This window comes from Nasonia vitripennis, chromosome 1, assembly GCF_009193385.2.
Source record: "Nasonia vitripennis strain AsymCx chromosome 1, Nvit_psr_1.1, whole genome shotgun sequence".
NCBI lineage: Eukaryota > Metazoa > Arthropoda > Insecta > Hymenoptera > Pteromalidae > Nasonia > Nasonia vitripennis.
The window spans coordinates 23,449,524-23,470,018 of record NC_045757.1 but is presented as its reverse complement, the minus strand read 5'-3'; the positions used below and the strand labels follow the sequence as shown (position 1 = coordinate 23,470,018).

General features: G+C 33.6%; 5 protein-coding genes across 5 annotated transcripts; 1 reads left to right on the top strand and 4 right to left on the bottom strand.

Moving 5' to 3' along the window:
- Positions 1–1,003: 1,003 nt before the first annotated feature.
- On the bottom strand, positions 1,004–1,710 carry LOC116415795 (fatty acyl-CoA reductase wat-like; the record flags this gene model as incomplete). Its single annotated transcript, XM_031921030.1, has 2 exons — positions 1,004–1,352; positions 1,424–1,710. Coding segments are annotated over 2 exons (549 nt in total), but the record flags the coding sequence as incomplete, so codon positions are not given.
- LOC116415779 (fatty acyl-CoA reductase wat-like) lies at positions 1,664–3,407 on the bottom strand. Its single transcript, XM_032601999.1, has 5 exons — positions 3,167–3,407; positions 2,695–2,771; positions 2,362–2,610; positions 2,141–2,286; positions 1,664–2,065 (listed from the first exon to the last, which is right to left on the bottom strand). Exons 1-5 carry the CDS (start codon positions 3,357–3,359, stop codon positions 1,759–1,761), a joined length of 972 nt encoding a protein of 323 aa, XP_032457890.1. The 5' UTR covers positions 3,360–3,407; the 3' UTR covers positions 1,664–1,758.
- A 797-nt stretch (positions 3,408–4,204) lies between these two features.
- Positions 4,205–8,368, bottom strand: LOC100115595 (fatty acyl-CoA reductase wat-like). The gene is made up of 8 exons (XM_031921032.1): positions 8,162–8,368; positions 7,434–7,527; positions 7,097–7,345; positions 6,875–7,020; positions 6,509–6,811; positions 6,140–6,427; positions 5,808–6,065; positions 4,205–4,298 (listed from the first exon to the last, which is right to left on the bottom strand). The coding sequence occupies exons 1-8, from the start codon at positions 8,344–8,346 to the stop codon at positions 4,205–4,207; spliced, it is 1,617 nt and encodes a 538-aa protein (XP_031776892.1). The 5' UTR covers positions 8,347–8,368.
- A 1,802-nt stretch (positions 8,369–10,170) lies between these two features.
- LOC100115642 (fatty acyl-CoA reductase wat-like) lies at positions 10,171–15,057 on the bottom strand. Its single transcript, XM_001600259.6, has 9 exons — positions 14,684–15,057; positions 13,982–14,208; positions 12,369–12,462; positions 12,038–12,286; positions 11,810–11,955; positions 11,428–11,730; positions 11,063–11,350; positions 10,728–10,985; positions 10,171–10,647 (listed from the first exon to the last, which is right to left on the bottom strand). The coding sequence occupies exons 2-9, from the start codon at positions 14,167–14,169 to the stop codon at positions 10,536–10,538; spliced, it is 1,638 nt and encodes a 545-aa protein (XP_001600309.1). The 5' UTR covers positions 14,170–14,208; positions 14,684–15,057; the 3' UTR covers positions 10,171–10,535.
- A 2,398-nt stretch (positions 15,058–17,455) lies between these two features.
- Positions 17,456–18,284, top strand: LOC100114870. Its single transcript, XM_001599464.5, has 3 exons — positions 17,456–17,612; positions 17,705–17,861; positions 18,006–18,284. Exons 1-3 carry the CDS (start codon positions 17,549–17,551, stop codon positions 18,136–18,138), a joined length of 354 nt encoding a protein of 117 aa, XP_001599514.1. The 5' UTR covers positions 17,456–17,548; the 3' UTR covers positions 18,139–18,284.
- Positions 18,285–20,495: the final 2,211 nt, after the last annotated feature.

Here is a 20,495-nt window from a genome sequence, read left to right as displayed (position 1 = left end):
GATTTATCGACGCAATCGCTTAATTAATAATTATTGATAGTCTTCATTTGCTCCTCGTCGCGGGAGAACTCGCGAGTTGCGAGCCCTTTGAGAGCGTCTAAACGACTGGGTATACACAGGATGAGCTGAATTGTAGCTCTATGTTTTGGCTTTAAGGATTCTATCAATCATCATTCGTGCGAAATAGCGAAGGGTTTTTTGTCGAGGGGACGCTTGATGAATTTATTTTGTTGAGGGGTGCTTTCGAAGCTCTATTCGTATATAACTTACTTTGTTGGATAGCAAGGTCTCGTTGCTAGAGCTGCAAGAAGTGAATACATTTATACTTGTATTTTAATAATAAAAAAACACTTTTATATAAAAAATGCATTGAGTAATTTTTGTTTTTGTTTTTTTGCTCTAGATAGATTGCATATTTGGATTTAGACATTATTTAGATATTTATTCTTTTTAGTATTACATTAAATTATAAACTTAGAATTATTTTTAAATATTAAATTATAACAATAATATGTAACGATAACTGCAAAGCTGTCTTGTATCGGATAATCTGGACATTATCGACATCTGGCGGGCATTCTAGAAACTATGAACACCGTTCTGTAGGTACTTGTTATTCGCACTTTAGCAGGTAAGGCAGGCAACTTCTAAACGTTTCAACTTCTATTAAGTATCATTCATTGCTTTTTATGGTGTATTTATTACATCAAGTTTTAACATATTCAATTGATATTTCGAGATAAAGACCATTCAATCTTAATGTATATAATACATATAAAATCTTTTATAAGAATACAATTGTTACAATTTTTGCACATATTTTTAAAAATAAATTCCCATTGTAACAATATAGCAAACACTAATCATCTTAATCAGTCTAATTTATACATTTTAAATTAAGTTCATAATGATACGAAATAAGAAAAAAATCATGACTACCAGGAGGCTAGTAGTCGTAATAAACTGAAGACAGCCCATCCAAGAAGAAGGCAGAAGACAGCGTTAATAGTGTACTGTGAATATTTCAGCCTTAAATAACAGAAATGCGTAATTGTCATAAATGATATCTAACAAATCTGACTTATAAAACTTACCATCGTTGTTTGACTCTACCAGCTGGAATGGTATTAAGGGGATCTTTCAGGATGTATAAACGAAGTCCTCTTACGTGATGGAAGAAATATTCGTTCCAATCCAGGCTCTTCATACTGAAATTGAATATCTCTTTGTCAACAGAGCTAACTCTATTCCAAAGATCCAACACGTTATCGTTATTGAATTTCCATTTATTTGTGGAAAAGTAAGAAATAACGCTACTGAATTTGTTGATTTTTCTATATGCTTTCGTCAACCTATAATTTATTGAAAAATGGTTATTAATTTAAGAATAGATAATGAAATAAAACAGAAATCAGTTGATTACATTGGTTCTCTTCCAATTAACAAGGCCAAAACATCGACGATTGCTGCTGGTGTAGTGTGCAAAAAAAAGACGACAATATTATGGAGCCACAATCGTTTGTTTAGGAAAAATATATAATGCCACATCGTCACTACGGTCGGTATATCTCTACCGTGTTTTTCATTACAAGACATGAATTCGCCCCAAGTTATGGGGTTCTCAACTGAAGATACTACGTTGAAAATAGGCGGATTCACCGGCCTTTTTGCTTGGTGTTCCTCCCTAAAATTTAATCCCCAAAATTTAAAAGTGAAATAAGAAGAACATTATCTTTCGAATTTATAACTCAATGAAATTCACCATTTCTTAACGATATCCCAACCAGCAGCGATAACATTGTTGATCACATAATCGGCAGGTATAATGTCAGCGATATTCTCACTATTGCAGTGCAAACTCCGCAGCAAACCCATTCCGGCACCTATGGCGACACCCGTTGGTCCATAATAGTTGTTTATCCAACCACGAATGGGCTCCTTATTAGTTGCCAACATAATGGATGGTCTGACAACGCAACTTGGCATACCAGTGCTGTACTTTCGCACCATCTCTTCTCCCAAAGCTTTTGAGAAAGCGTAAGTATTCGGCCATTTTCCCATTAATCTACACACGCCCACTTGTAATAAAATAAAAGAAAACAAGATGTTAAAGTGTGACTACAATATTTAAATGCATTACTTGTTTTTCAAAACATCCAAAGCATCGTCGTCTAACAGCTCCACCAGAGATAGAATGTTATCCGGATTCATCGGGGGTTCGTAGAACTTTTCTTCAATATAATCGTACACGCAATTGGAAAAAGCCGTCGATATATGAATGAATCCCTAATTTTGGATTGGTTACTTTCTATTAATATGCATTTTCTAAATAGAGTATGGTAATAGTTGTACCATTCGTACCTTAAGATTTTTCATTTCTTTGGCCAATAGCAAGAGTAACTTGGTACCCCTAATATTGATGTTGACTGCTTGACGGATGGATTCATCAAAACGCACTGTGGCAGCACTATGAAATACAATATCAATATTATCTATAAGTATTTCTCGATCTTTCGTTGACAATCCAAGATCGCTTAAGCTGGTATCTCCTTCAACTAAGACTACCTGTTTCAAAAAATTCGGTCGTTCTTGCTTTAATTTTTCGTATATCTAAAATGAACACAAAGGTTACTTGACAATCCATTACTATCGCCATTTCAAAATTAATAACATAGGTAATAAAATTTCACTGACAATATCGTTGAAATGCTCTTTGAATCGTTGCTGCGGAGACTTTCCTTTTTTCGCACGAATCAGCATGTAAATCTTTCCTATTTTTAGACATGATCTGAAAACAAAAATTAAATCGTTTGACCCGGCCAATTCGTATGGTTTTTATTTTTGGCGACTGACGTATTCGGTGCTCGACATACCAAAATAATTCATGATAATCATTACGTCATTGTATTTGCTCTTGTAACTTTCGTAAGAGTATCGACATATGTCGACTACATTTGAAGAATACTAATTTACTGCAGATTTTTTATGTTAACTTTATAATTTTCTAATGTTGAATTTTATACTTTATTTTTTAACAGAATAAAATTAAAAAAATACTAAAGATACTTTTACAAGAATAACTTCCAAAATATGTAAAATATTAACATTATCTTATAAAAATCATTCTTCGAGAGAATAGAAAAGGGTAAGTTACAGCTTTGATAACTTTCTTGCCTGAGTAATTTTTCGATCAGAAGCCTGCCGAGAAATCCTGATCCTCCCGTAACTAGAATGTTCAGGCCTTTGTAAAACTCTGCAATTTCACTGAATTCCGATTCGAGATATTCCAAATCATCATCCATATTTATCATGTCGTCCAAGTAAGAACGGCCTGTCATCATGTGCGCTGGCTCTTCCATGATTTATAGACCCTAAAAAGGAATTTGTAATAAAATTGCATTATAGATTTTAACAAAGATTAGCACAATCTAAGTTCTGATGAACTTTTTTCAAAACTTGCATGGAAAAGACTCCTTTTTATGCCCAAAAAGTTAATGAAAAATTGAGCGTCTTGAACGTATTTTGAGCGATGGAAAGAAAAATTTAAGATTGAAAATATGACTATTGAAAATGAAGATTTAAATAGGCCTTTTGAATCGTACTACCCTGTTATTAGAAAATTAACTATTTTGGTTGGTTAACGTGTTAATCAAATGGATGCATTTTTTCCCAAAATGATATCTGAATTTCTTATAAATGGTCTTACTAGAGCTCTATGGTAAATAGTTAACGCATCTACATTATAGCATGTTTACGGGGAACATTTTTATATATACCCGATAGTATAAAAACCAACTGATGCTGAGTGTTTCTACCAGGGTATTCTTGGTAAGATGAGGTAATATTTTACATATTTTTTTTAAATTAAAGCATTCAAATTGTACGAGAAATTACAGTAAAAAAAGAAAAAGTACAAAGTTATATATCGCAAAAGACAAAATATATACACCATTCAATATAATCACATTTAAAAACTAAGTTGTAGAGAAGGATCTTCTCTATATGACACTATCCCTCGGTGGCAATCCAAGAGTATTGTTTGGAATTAATCAATCTTCCCGAGACATCTTCTTCTTCTCGGGAAAATCAATACATTCCAAACAATACTTCTAAATACTTTAACAAATAAAAAACATTGTCAACTTACGAAAAATGATACAAAAGAACTCACTAACAACGAAACACTTGTGTACAACTGTCTCTTTTACAAAATTGACCAGGACACGTTGACCGTCTCTGCAGAGCTTCTCACATCAAAGTAACGCAGCGAGTGTAACCAGCCGCAGACTGCATTCAGTCTTAAAGACAATGATACGAAAAATTCAAACATTTAAAATTAACATTCACCTGCTTATACAGGCTTTCAGTTGCATTAAGTAAAAGCACCAGATAATCATATGTATATATACATTGAAACAAGACAATTTTATACGCATCGGCATCTTCTTCAACCCACAGTTCATCAAAGACCCGTTGACATCAGCTGGTAATCCCCAGTTCCCGTGCGCGTTCGAAAAATAATCCTTAGTTTTTTCCAGACTCAGTATTGTGTGATATTAATACTCAAAGATTAAAGTTACAGGCATAAAATAAAATTTGTGTGAGGTTCAAAATTTAATTTCAAACAATTGTGATTAAAAGGTTTTAAAATGATGGACCGAAAAAATACATTCGTTTAATATGGAGTAAAATTTTATTAAACATAATGTTCAGGTTAAAATATAATGTAACCCATATATGACAGTAATAATATATTACTTGTTCCTTAATTATGTTACATAAAAAATATTAAAAATGTTAAAAATACTTTCGATAAATATCTCTTATATTACAAAAATATGCACTGCATATGTAAAATCGTGATTTCAGTACAGTGATTAATTGTAATGAAACAGTTGCATTACAATAAGTGAATATGTACAAAAGTTGTTTAAAAATAAAATATTTATAAGCAGGGAGTTAAATATACTCTTTAAGAGTCAGTAAACCCTTATCGGGGTAAATATTTGGAAATTTATTTATTTCCCCTTTTATCCAGACATAAAAAGACTGATCAACAAATTAAAGGACTCGGAAGTCTATACTTGCAAAAACAATGACTGCAGGTCAATTCATAATTAACTGAGGTGACCACAAATTTCCCACATTTAAGTTGTTTCATGTAAACAACCCCGTTATTGACTAGATTTTTTGGTCTAATAAAATTTAACTTTTACTTCAATAATTCGTTTGCAAATAAATTTGCCAATAAATTGAAAGCTTATTGTGTGTTGCTCTATGTTACTACAACTTATCAATAGATTTTGGTTAAAACAATATCATGCAGCCTTTTTTGCTTACAAAACTTGAGAGAAAATATTTCTCCGAAGAAAATTTTCTATATGTAATGAAAAAGCGATAAGATCATTTTTAACCACGTTGAAAGTACATAAATATAAAAGGTGCATGATACGACAAGGTATCTTCAATAATTCAGAAGATTCGATAATGCTCAATGCAATGAAGCTTATGAAAATAAACTTATTCCAGCGAACGATGTGAATGCCCAGACAAGAAGTGTGCATATTATTGTGACAATCGTGAAATGAATTCTTGTCAATCTAAAACATAATAAAATATTATTTTTAAAGCGCGCATTAACCAGTATCGGGGGATTATTAAAAATTTTTAAAATATCAATATGTCGTAAAATGAATAAAATATTGTCTAAATAATATTGCAAAAATTATGAAGATTTGATTACATTATACAAAATAACCATGCATGGAGTTGAAAGTAATAAAAAGCATCATTTTACCATTACTTACAATTTGTACTTGGCGCGTCCTTGTTCTACTGTTGACATTGGGTCTTTGAGTAAGTAAACACGGATTCCGCGGATATGATAGAGGAAGTAGTCGTTCCAGTCAAGATTCTTCACATTGAAGTCAAATTTCTTTTGATCAGTAAGGCTAGTTCTTTTCCACAACCTCAAGACGTTGTCATTATTGAATTTCCACTGTTTAGTGCAGAAGTACGCTATAACTCCGCTGAATTTGTGGATCTTTTGGTAAGTCCTTAACAGCCTAGAAATCATAAGAATGATTAATTAGATCACCGCATTCGATGAAGGATAATTATAAAAATAAAATGAGCTCACATGGGCTTTCTACCGGTAAGTCTGGCAAGATTGTCGACAATGATAGCCGGTATCAAGTGCAAGAAGAGTATAGCGAAATTGTAGAACCATTTGTATTTGGTGAGGATAAACACGTGGTACCAAAGAGTCAATCGAGATGGTACATCAATTCCATTGATATAATTCAGATGCATGAAGTCATTCCAAGTCAAAGGTTTCTGGCACGATGACACGCAGTTATAAATAGGTGGCTGCGACACTTCTAAATCACTTCGACCCACTGGCTCTATTGCCATCTTTTTCTCATTCCTGAAAATTCGGAATATTTCATATCAACTCCGTCTGAAAACGACGAATCCGAATTTCAAGATAGTCATTATCTAAACCCACCATAACTTGTTGACATCCCAAGCAGCAACGATGACGTTATTAATGACAAAGTCAGCAGGAATCATCTCCGCAGTTTTTTCGGCCTCACAGTGCAAGACTCGCAGTAGGCAGACATAAGCTCCTACAGAGACACCAGTGGCCCCGTAGAGGTTGTCACTCCAACCGGCCACCGGTTCCTTCATCGTTGACAACACGATCGACGGCCGTACGATGCATGTTGGCAGTCCACGGCTGTACAGGCGCACTACATCTTCGCCGACAGCCTTCGAGAACGCGTACGTGTTCGGCCAGGATCCGATAACTCTGTAATTGGTTTTTGTCGTTCAGTGAAAATTTGTCCGTAGTTGACAATTTTGCCAATCTTACCTTGGGGTTATGTGTTGCAAGACTTCGTCATCCAACATGTCCACCATGGATATGGCTTTGTCCGGATCCATAGCTGGCTTGTAATACTTTTCTTCAATGTAGTCCAAATTGCAGTGTGAGTAGGCAGTGGAAACGTGCACGAAAGCCTGCACAGATATTACAGAAATATATCGTGGATTTTGTAATAGAATCATGGAAAAAAAGGCTGTACGGGCAACTCACTTTCAGATTTTTCATTTCCTTGGCTAGCAACAGCATCAGCTTCACACCTCTGACGTTTATGTTGACTACCTTACGCAGACTTTCATCGAAACGAACTGTTGCGGCTCCGTGAAAAACGATGTGAGTATTTTTTACAAGGAAATCGCGAGCTGTTGAGGAAAGGCCCAAATTTTTCTCGCCAGTATCGCCTTCGATTATAACAACTTTGTCGGCGAAATTCGGCTGTTCGCGTCTCAGTCTATCGTACAGCTATAGGTAATAAAATGAACAAATTCAATTGGCCATTATTCAATTTTCTATGCCAAAGCGTGAAAACATTAGTTCGTCTTATACTTACGGGATCCTCTAATTGTTCCTTGAATCTCTGCGCAGGTGTTTTGCCTTTTTTCGCTCTCAACAGCATGTACAATTTTCCCATACTTGAGCATGTTCTAAAATTCGTGTTACGGAATCGCGATGAATAACAGTATCTTTAAATTATTTAAGACGAATCAATTAACCCACATCCATAATTGTGACGGCGCGGTAGACGAAATAATTTCCCCGATTGTTGCGCTTTGTTAGAATAGCGAAGCATAAATTAAGTATTTTGGTTTGATAGAATTTTAAATGAAAAGCTGCGGAAACCTGACTCAATATATAGCAAAAATTACGTCACCTCGACCCAAATATTAAATCACTTGTTTGTGCAATACAAACACAATATACGCAGATTTTTGTTCTAAGAACCAAGTTTTAAGTTCTTTTTTTAGACCAGCGGGTTGAAAGTGCACTTTTATGCTTACTCTGGAATAGTGCAAATTGAAATGAACGAAATACGTTTAAAAAAAAATATGGTGAGCACCAAGGGCCAATCTCTATTGCAAAAGCATTCTGTTCAAATCTCTAGTGATGCGATTAATGCTTAGAGCCTGTAGCCAAGCGAATAATTTTCTTATTCGCTTGTCGATCGGTAAACGGCTACTTTAATCGCTATTTTTAAGGCTGAATCGAGAAAACGGTGCATGTGTAACGAAAAAAACTTTCGACTCAATAACATTATTTAGAAACAGTTATTTCGCTTACCTGAGTAACTTTTCCACAAGAAGCTTCCCAATAAATCCTGATCCCCCCGTTAATAGAACGTTACAACCATCGTAGAACTCGGTTACGTCGCTTATCCCACTATCGATGTTAGATTGATCTTTCATATTCAACATGTCGTCGATGTAGGTCTTGCCACTGCTCGGTATACAAGGTTCCGGAGCCATCTTGATTTTTATAAATGATGAATTCTACACAAACTTTGATATAGAATTATTAAATTTGAATCTTCTTAAAAGATTTGTAAGAATTCTTGGAGTTCAAAGTTTTCAATAATCAGCAGCGAAATATTTATGAAACAGGTTGAAAATCTGACTCCACCGCACTGCTTTGTATTATAATAAATGAATCTCAAAGAACTCACTTCCCAAATTTCAAAGCTGCAACTTATGCGCAGGTGTTCGAGAACCATCGATGTGAGTGCGACGAACGTCGGATCCGAACTGTGCAAAGTCGGCAATTTTTCGCGGTTTTATAGACAGTGTTAGAAAACAGACATTGATGCGAATGAGCGCATTTTCTGTAGAAATATACGGAAATGTTTAAATTTCGAATCGGTGCCTAGTCCGACGCATAAAAACAGTTGACGTCAATCTGCTCGCTATATTTAAATTTTGAACAATCAATCGAACACTGTTGATACTACATATACTTCGGTATCCATATCGTCACGATATCATTAGTATGGGCCCACGAAATTCCTTTGTAATCTGTGTAAAATATAAGATTTGAAAATAAAGTACCAGTGACAAAAGTCTCTTGTCTAGTTTAATTACATATTCTAAACTGACACTTATTTGTCAAGTAGAAAATCTCGCTTATGATGTAACATACCCTAAATTCTCCTAATGAATTATTAAAATACATCCAAATATACGAATCACTAATTATTTGAAAATTTAGAGCAGTCTTCTCCGACTCAATTCATTTACTATTGAAATTTTAAAAGCGCTCTGATAAGAGAGGATATTCTAATTCGACTTAGAATTTTTGTGTCAAAGATTCTGCTTTTTTGATCAGTCGTTTGGCCTAGTAAATTTATTCAAAAATAAAATTTATAACCAACATTGTATTGGGTCCAATTTAGTACATCCTGATTAAGAATTTTTTTTTTGCGACTGGACTAATTGTTTGATAGTGAAGTGCACATACCATCTACAGGTGGCGTTGGCCTAAACGATGATCGCACATTAAGTTATTGGCCCGGCAAGATAGTATGTTACATAAGAGTTTGCTTCAGCAGTTTGAATTGTAAGCATACATTACTTGAAATATATGTACAGGTTTGGCACTAGATAACTGTCGTTTAAAAAAGATTGTTGCATTGAAAGTTCGTTTTAAAAGCGTTTTTTATTGGAACAGTGCTTTAGATTTCGAGTAATTAACTTGAAGTGGGATATATATTTTGATCCAGTTCTAATTGGATTAGAGCTCTTGGAATTCGTCATGTTCTTCAATCATATGCTTATACGTAGGTGCACCTATTACTAGCTAAAGACTCCGGAGAACTGGTACATTATTTGAAATTCAAGATATCGTATGCGATTGCAATTGTATGCATTTAAGTATGTCATAAACATAGCTTTTCTCCCACATTTAAGATTATATTCATATAATCATATTCATGAGTGTAATAATTTAATCATACAATACAATAATGATTTGTACAAGTGAAAATAATTATAAATTCGATAAAATTTACTACACGATTTAAATGTATTAAATGTACCAAGGCAAAGCTTTCAATTCGTGTTCAAGCAGTATGCATTAGAAATTATTTTTGAAAAAATATATTAAACTATTATGATATAAAAATTTGACACCTTAGTTTGTAAATATAGTTATTATTAATTCATTTTTCTCTGTGAAGCTTTAATTGTAAGCATCCAAATCTTACGCATAGACATATTTTACATCATTTCATGGACAGTAATTTTTCATGGTATTTACGATAAGGAAAGGTTTTATAACAAATAACCATCCACACTTAATCAAGTTTTATAGAAAAAGTATTATATATTTTTAATACAAATTATAATGGAAGTACACTTTAGTAAATCACGTCTTGAACAGTATATGATATAAATTGTTCAGCAACTCGCTTTAAACTTTTTTGTTGTGATCAATTGATACGTAAATTGATAAAAATACTTATATAACAGTGATAAGAACAATAATGATAACGATGCCTAATTTATACGAATATAAATTAATAAATATATTGTTCACAATGTTATGTTAAAGAACCTAGATTTTTAAAAACTATCAAACAGTGGCTGTCGTCCAATTTCATGAATGAACTCATTTTAATATGCTTAACTTTCTCATTGAGGAAGTTTTGATGTCGCACATATTTCTAATTAAAAAATGACGAACAATAAGAGAATATAAATCGTACAAAAATAAAAGCTATCCAGGCTAGAATAAGGCAGGCGATAGTCACGATTGTATAATGAGCAATTTTCAATCTGAAAGAAAACATTTATGTTATCTGCTGATACATCATAAGTCACGAAACCAACTGTGTCTTATTAAATAATTCACTTACCTCCTAAACTTGACGCGGCCGACATCAATTGTGTTCAATGGATCTTTCAGGATGTACAGTCGAAGTCCACGAACGTGATAGTAAAAGAAATCGTTCCAATCCAAACTTTCCAGATTGAAGTCAAATTTCTTTCTATCAGCAGGAGGCGTCCTTTCCCAAAGCTCCAATACGTTTTTGTTATTGAATTCCCATTGCTGAGTAGAGAAGTAGGATATGACACCGCTGAATTTATGAATCTTCTTGTAAGCTTTAAGTAATCTGAAAAATTGAAGAAACGTTATTAATGTAATCCGCGCAAACGCGTAGAGAAAATTAACTCTGAAATATTTTCTCACATAGGATCTCGTCCAGTCAACAGGGCCAAAACATCAACTATAGCACCAGGTACCATGTGGAAGAGGTAAACGCAGAGATTGTGCACCCACAAGTGTCTATTCAACATGAATGAATAATGCCAGAGTACCAGGGCACTTGGAACTTCTCTACCGTAAACCTCGTTCAAGTGCATGAATGTACCCCAATTGATGGGTCTTTGGCAGGAAGAAACCGAGTTGTAAATTAATGGGTCCTCAGGCTTCTCAGGCCCGTCCTCTTTCTCAGCTAATTCCTTCTGCTTTTCCTCCCTTAAAACCATATTAATTACACGTAAATTAGTTCCGACGAGTATTAAAAAAATGGATGCATCGATATTATTGCTTACCATGTTTTGGCAGTATCCCAAGCGGCGACAATAATATTGTTTATCACATAATCAGCGGGAATAATATCGGCGATTTTCGTACTCTCGCAATGCAAGCTTCGAAGGAGACCAATGGCTGCTCCCATGACGACACCAGTCGGCCCATAGTAGTTGTTGATCCAGCCGGTAACAGGCTCCTTGTAAGTTGCTATCATGATCGATGGCCTAACAATACAAGTTGGGACTCCCACGCTGTATTTGCGGACCAATTCTTCGCCCACTGCTTTTGAGAATGCATAGGTGTTTGGCCATTTTCCTATGACCCTGAAAGTTTCGTACACTTTATGGTTATTTTTTGCACGAATGCTTCTTATTCAATAAGTTCAAAATATTTGAATATTACTTAGGTGTCATGTGGTCCAGTAGATCATCATCCAGCATGTCAACCAGCGAAAGAACTCTGTCTGGGTCCATGGGTGGTTCGTAAAACTTCTCTTCGATTTTCTTCAATATGCAGTGCGAGAAGGCAGTCGAAATGTGGACAAATGCCTATAACAGAATAATTCACATTACTATACATGGTTGAGACAACAGCGATTGAAAGTAGTGCACTAATCTTTTGCATACGCGCCTTTAAATTCTTCATTTCCCTGGCAAACATCAAAACAAGCTTTGTGCCTCTGACGTTGATATTGACAGCTTGACGTAGCGACTCGTCGAAACGCACCGTAGCGGCTCCGTGAAAGACGACATCGATGTTTTCTATCAACTCTTCTCGATCACTTTTAGATAAGCCAAGATCCCCTAAACTGATGTCGCCCTCAATCATCACCACGTGATCAGAGAAATTAGGTTGTTCCTTCTTCAATCTATCGTACACCTGACATGGTGGAATATTTCGTGTTAATTGTTGGCGTTCTCTCTTTACTTAGTAAAGTATATTACTGAAAAGTGACACTTACAACATCATCGAAGTGTTCCTTGAAACGATGCTCGGGGCTCTTTCCTTTTTTTGCTCTCATCATCAAATAGAGCTTTCCGACTTTTGGACATGATCTGAAAGATAAACGAAACTTTTACCTATTCTATATCGAACGAAGTACCGATTACTTTTATAAATGCAACATTGGTGTTCGGTTTTTTAAAACATGGGCATAAGGCAACCGAATCCATATTGGCTTCTTTCCTTAATTGTCGATTAAATGCAAGATGACGACATTCGATAATGTTACAGCCAAAAACCGTTTAAATGCAAATGCTTCATTGTATTATCCATAGGATTTCCGGCTTAGGCAATATGCTGCTCATTTTAGTTCGAGTTCGATAGCCTAGATTATGCATAGTCATGAAGACTGCGCAGCTGACCGTAATACATATTCAATGGAAAAAAAACTGCAACATAAATCTCTATAAACTTTCGTCATGAGGAACAAAACTAAGCGAATCAGCGACTAAAGAATGTATCATCAAGTTTTTACTTATAACGTTTCTTGTTCATTTAAGATTCGTGTTGCGACGGTTTTCTCGACTTACTTTCAAATAAGTATGGTTATAAACTTCTTAATGCAGATGTAACATTTATTCAAGTAATGATTATCTATGAAAAATGTATTGCACTTCCATTCATTACTGTACACGTATTTTTAGAGGTATTTAAATTATTATTGTGACGTGGTAGGAAGTTGAACACATTTCGTTTAAAATGCGTTCTATAAATGTGTACATCGTCACTCTTAATGAAAACATTTGAAATTCTTGACAAAGCCCAGTACATTTCCGTATTGCTGCGAGATTTTGCATTTTTTTTCATACTTAGTGTTTTCAAATTTTTTAAAGTATTGCAAATTCAATTATTTAATTTTTTCAATTTTATTTATTTATTTTTTTTGTTGCAAAAGTGTGAAAGATACTGATCTTTGTAGCAAAGGTTAAAATGTGCTAGTCTTTGCTACCGATTGCCGAAATACGTATAATGTATACTCGGCTTAGTACATCCGCAAGCATGTGTAATGTATATAAGACATTACACATGTTTGCAGATTCGACGCAACTTTCAAAGTGCGTTAATTTATGTCATGAGAGTGCATAAAGAGCTAGCATTCCCAGTGAGAAATTAGATATACCATTTTTCGTTAGAAGCAAAGATACAAATCTAAATGTAAAAAATATTATTATTTTAATTTTTTTCTATAATAAGTGTCTGATATTATATTTGAGCTATACGCTTATTTGCGTGCGTAATAAATGTCCCTTTTTATTTTTATGCCAATATTTCGTTCCATAAATATATTATATACGAAAATGCTAGATTAATGGCTACATAAAAAGTGTATCACAAAAGTGCATCAGAATGTGTGGGCGCATGAACTTAATGAAAAAAGCATATTTATTACATTACAATCAATTAATTCATCGTTTAAGAACAATGGTTTATAAAATTAAAATAATTTGTTCACGCGATGTAATACGCGACTCGGGCATGCGACACGTTCGCCGCATTTATTACACCAGTAGGTGAATCTGCAATGTGTCAATAAAGCCTCACCTCAGCATAAATTATTTAGGACTCGCTTACCTAAGTAGTTTCTCGATTAAGAGCTTGCCGAGGAAACCAGAGCCACCGGTGACAAGGATGTTGAGGCCAGCGTAGAATCTCGTCACCTCGCTGACTCCGGAATCCAGATTTGGCTGTTCATCCTTCATGCTCAGCATGTCCTCGAAGTAGGACTGACTGCTTGTAATCATGGGTTGATGCTCCTCCATTTTTCAAACCTTCTGACTGTGTCACCTATTTTTGTCGATCTTGCAAGAAAGTTCGATTGCTGATTAAGTAATCGTTAAGACTTTTTCTTTTCGAGTCCTGACATACTTAGCATTGTTTGCAGTGTATCGTTTAATTCTACATCGAAATTAGCATTGTATTTTTAAATGGAATATTTTAATTTGTCAGTTTTTACCGTACCATGAATTATGTGTATCTACATGCCTTATACAAGAAAAAAATCATTAGATTGAAAAATTTGCTTAGAAATTTTGAATTATTTACTCGTTTAATTTAAACGATTCTGACAACTAAAAGTGAAATTCAATGTTTTTATGAGTTTAATGATGTGAGTATACGTCGCATGTTAAATAAAAATACAACAATTATCGTCGCACAATAAATTGCAATTTTAAATTCATGATAAAACTTCTACTCGAATGAATGATAATGTTAAAGTGTGTTACGTATGTCAGCGACTCTATAATAGCAATTATCCTTTAGCTGTACACTCACTCACAACTGAAGAATCGGTAGAGCCCCCAAAGTGGCCGAAGTGTTCGCAATGACCGCCGCGCTTTGACTGCTCGTCCGAGGCTTGCCTACTCGGCTAATGCACCGAAAAAACAGAACGGCAGAAGCGGAACACGAAAAATAAGAATGGGTCGCATTTGTTTTTTCACGGGAGGCCCTCGCTTCACGTAACCCCCAAGCCAACGACAAAAGCCCATTATACATTGACGTAAGCCTACGTCGCACGAATTATTTAAATCTCTGTAAGCGTCGTGTTTGTGTGAACATATTGCGTTCAAACGCCGAAATCCCCAAGAAACGTGACGATCAAGATCGACAAAGTTTTCCTTTGGAACTTCACGCACAACTGTGGCATCAGCACATTTCTTCGGATTGGAAAATTCGTGTTTTATATAAGTACAGTGGTTGAGCACGACGTTAGTGCATGATTTTTCACGATATGTATAAAGTACCTTTCAAAGGCTCAAGATTTGGCGAATTTCTTAATTAAAGAAAAGTTGAATTCTAAAATGATGACTTATCGACGGACGTACTATAGTCGAGTGCAAGTTGATTTTGAAAGCGCACTAATTTTTAGTAAACTATTATATTTTAATCATTCTATTCATAGAAAAATTGAAATATTCATCGTAGTTTTTAACATTAACTTGTTTTCAATAAATGCTGATACTTAAAAAAATATCAGTGGATACTTCTTTACCGGGTAATTAAGTCTTGCGAGATGACACGAGATTTGCTACAAGGAAAAGGTTAAACGACAATTTTCCTGAAAATATACAAAAATTGCTAATTAATGAATACTTTGGTACATGTATGCGTATATTGATTGCATTTACATCTTTCATGACGAACATTTGAATTTTGTGATAGAACATAATTTATACAATGTTACAGTTTCATAATTTTATATCATTTCTTAAATAGAAGTGTTACTAATTAAGTTAAAAATTATCAGGTTAATATGTTTATTCAAAGTACAAATAGACAGCTCCACATAATTACATACGCATGCAGTTAGCGTAAGTCTATTGTTATAGTTCATTGACTTTGTGCTGCAGAATGAAGATCATGTAACTAGAAATGAGTACACGTTAAAAAATAGATGCATTGTTAAATTCTCCTCTATATACATATACATATACCTATTTTTTTAACATCTCAAAAATTGTAAGTTGAAATTTTAAGTTCTAGTAACGACAGAAGTACTATTATTTTAATCAATTTTATGATATAATTTTAAATGACTTGACTGTATTTTAAAAGCTCTAGCTCTATACTAGTAGTTATAGCAAGAAGCTTATCGTATCAAATTATTATTTTATTTTATCGTCTTACATTTATTGAGTAATGCTAGACTATAGTCATTATTATAACGCAAACGCATACTTTCAAATTTTAACGTACATAATTCATAGGGGGCAATTTACTTCTGACCTTATCGTTCACTATTCACTAGTCAGATAAATAATGAGATAAAACTGTGTTTATTTAAATTTTTGGAAAGTTCCAAGTTTCTATATTTTTATAGAGTCTTATATATAAGTTATTCTATTGCGTCAATTCTCGTACGTAAAAAAGTCAATATTACTTTTGTAGTGTAAAGGCTCTGGGTTAAATACAAATATTCAACTAATTTTTGTAAAAATAAGGAAATAATAATTTATTTTCATCACAATTGACCTATAAATATGTAATGAGACATCAATTCTGTTAATCAACCTAGTATAGAAAGAAGAATTAATCAAGAAGGGGAGACGATATAAATAATTAGAAAAATTTTTTACAGTAAGTGTAACGCGCACAAGAAAAAAGCAATGCCACTTTTTTATGTAAGGAAATTTTAATAGTACAAGGATGACACGTCCAGCTTCTCTCGTAGTCCAGAAAAACAGTGCTCAATTTTCCGAGCCCTCCTGCTTTTGCGAAAACATCTCCATGGAAACTCAACGTTCTGATTTCGATTTTGTTTTTTACTCCATTTTATTTCTTGTTTTCGGACGCTTCTATGGCACACCGTCCGTAAGAGGACAACTTCCTCTTACCCCGTAGCTCTCACCTTTATTTGGTTATCAGAACCATAGTGGTGAGAGAATAGTGATCCCGGACAAACCACATCGAATGCCGTGCACACAAGCCTACACAACAGCATCAACTTTATCTGCTGTGTCGGAGCGCTCTCAAATTTTTTGAATCTTATTTGCTAAACAGGAGAGAACTTAAAAATTTCAGCAAAATAAGAAAACACTTCATTTCTGCTTAAACTTATTATTTATTCTGTTACAGTAAGATAAATGTCATCACAAGGACGCATCTACTCTTTTGCATGCATGAAAATGATAACGTACACGCTAACGATGCAATCTCGCTAGTAAAATCTGTAGCTTGCTTAGCCTTGACTAATCGAAAAATTGATTCAGTATAATTTTATTTTAACAGATTTGAGTTATTTTTAAACGGATAATCGCTAAATTTAGAAGATACAAAAAATTGTAATAATATTAGGAAATTATACTTAACCATTTTAAATTAGATAAATGAATAAAATAACGTAAACGATGTATGAAAAAAGTCACATTATATGTTTAAATAACTTCAGTAATTTCAGCAATATACGGAAAATTCGTGCCACATTATACAAGAAGTTACATTAATAGATACTTGTTTTTCGAATCTAAACATTATGTGCAGATAATAAATTGGTATCAGCATTTTTTTATCTCAATTTCTCTTTTTATAAAAGAAACATATAGTGGGGATTATAGTACGTATAAGCCCGATCTCGACCCACATTCGTTAGTCTGTTCGTCACTTTTATATTAGCATCTCAATTACCATCACGCTTTAAAAATGAAGTTTTCCTACGTTGTAATTTTGTTAGTTCTGAGCGTTTGTCTATTCAGCTCAAGCGATGGTAACTTCGAATATTAGATGCCATTAATAAGATCTTAGTTGTGGAATTTAACACTTTCTTTAACTATTTTTTCTTTTAATATACAATTCTAGCTATTCCAAAACTTCGACAGAAGCGTACTTTAGCTCAAGAGTATTGTCCGAATGCCATGTCAGCAAAAGAATGTGCAGATTATGCAGAGGAAGAATCAAAAAAACTAGAATATTGCCATAGATATTATGTCAGTGGGAATCACATAGAATGGCAAAGGTAATAAATACACTTCTTTTAATTTGCTAAAATTTGTGTATAATGATTCATCATTACGAAAATAATCATGTTTTTAAATGTTATCCATTATTATAACTGCGACTAATAGAGTAATGAAGTTTGTATTGTCAAATATTTTTCTAGCTGTGGGCGAGCTATGTGTGGAAAAAATACAAGACTGGTAGAGGAAGATAAAAGTAAGCCGTATCCCGAATGCTGTGTTCATTGTGAAATTATAGACCCAAACAAATCAGCTGAGTCTTCCGCCATTATGTAAATTTTTGTATTTAGAATAATAATGCCATTGTACAGCGCTTTGTTTATAGTATTAGCTTTTTAATTAATTATATATATCTGGTATCAGGAGCTTTTTTTGTAATCGAAATAAATATACATTTGTACAATAAGATTTGTTGAAAGCAATGTAAATGTTTTATTTTAACCACTTACATAAGCCATTTAGTAAGACTAACTACATGATCACATACACATCCATGATCAATTAGTGTCAAGCGTTTTATCAGTTCACTTATATTAATCATTTTATTATTCATCATTTTGAAGCAAAAAAATATGTAATGGATCAAGTCTCTAATATGGAACAGTCCAAAAGTTCATAGCATGGATTATTATATGTACATTATTTCGTTTTTCCACATTAAACTCGAAACAATAACTTTATTTTTTTTATTTTCTTTAAATTTGTGGTAGTCTACTTAGAAGCAATGTTATGGTCTTTTGTCTATTCAAGTTTTTTAAACAAAAAATAATATTAGTTATATGCTTTCAAATAAATTTATTCGTTTCGATATAATTATTTCTGTATATACGAATTCCGCTTATACCTTTTATTTTACTATTTACTTACATAGAGAATTACATAATCTAGCAGTGTTATTGCTGATATTATTGATTTTATACTTGGCAGCATCATGATTTATTGATCCATCATCATTCATCTAGAACGTGTAGAAAATAAAAAATTTTACTAATTCATATTAAATAAATCCTCGATCGACGCATGAATTTTTGGAATTAACGAATTTTTACGACTTTCAAAATTTTCAGCACGTATAAAAAGATATTTTATTTAAAAACTTACTTTTTCTTATTATAATAAAAATAATTGTAATAATATTAGTGTACAAGAATCTTATCGCTACTATATAGAATTGAAGGAAGAGATCCATCCGGGATATAGCTACAGTGTTTTTTTTCAATTCTAATGTGTTTTACACTATAATTGAGTATATCTAATACTTAAGGGGATGTCGTCCCAAAAAAACACTGTTTTTCTATTACATAAATCTTTTTGAATAAATTTTGCAAATGAAAAACTGAGCCTGTAGCGCCGTAGTGTTAAGTTTAATGAATCGTTCTACAGAAAGAAAAATTTGATCGGACTTTCTGTTTTTCTAGAAGTTTGGAAATACAAAATACCCCGTGGCGGATTTGCGAAGCTTTTAGGACGACATCCCCTTAAGTCCGTTGCAGAAAATAAGAATAAGAATGTAGGTTTGCAACTATACGTCAGCAAACATTTTTTTGATAAGGGCATAGGCATTATAATAGTACTAGCAAGATCAATGCGCGCTCCGCGCGCTCTGCTTTATATTAAACATTTTTATAGGTTAGAAACAAACTATCACGCGCGTCCCGCCATCTATCTCGTAATCTTATTGGCCAATCGACGACCATTGACCAATCAGAGAACGAATAGAATGATGATTCCTCAGATTCCTCTCTTTTTTAGAGTAGGATATTGTGTACTAAGGGCGTAAAGTAGGCTTTTTAATACCGAGTGTAGAGTTTGCAGTACGAGACTAGGCGAGCTAGCACGAGCCGAAGATGAGTAGTCCAAAAGAGGTCAAAAAGTATATTGGTATACGATACTATTTTAAATTTAGTACGATGTTTGATTTTACTAACCATATTGTACTTTGTCAGCAGGCATTTGGCAAATTCATTCATTTTCGAAGTAGATTCTAAGTATCGACTTTGCTTTGCATTTTCAACAATTGCTGCAATAATGAAGGCAAGTATATTTCATGTATAAAATTAAAACTCCTTTATTTATTGTATCGCTTACTTATTACTCACTTTGGTCAACTCGAGTGTCATTAACGCAAAATTCTTCAGTCTTACGAAGACAATTCGATTCATTTTCTGAATCTGAATCGAATTCTAGAGTCGTTATTGATATTCGGGTTGAATGCCCTATCTAACTGTATGACATGCCCTGTAAGAAAATATGATCGTTCTGTTGAAATTATATATTCACAGTTATATATTTTACGAGAATTCTTATACATCTACCAAATTTTACAATAATTGTTTGGGACAGGAGTTTCCATCGTCAATTCAAATCTAGATTTCACGCCACAAAATAGCAGATAACAAACGAAACTAATTATTTGCTTATAACAAATCATTAAAACGAAATTACGATAACCGTACAAACTCTACACAAAAATAATAACCCTACACGCTACACAAAATAATTCTACACAGGAAATAACTGCACGGAAAAATTCTACACAGATATTAACTGCACGGAAATTCCCTACACACATTTTGATTGTGTATAGAGTTTTACGGTGTGTAGTAAAATTACCGAAAATGTGTGTAGGGAAT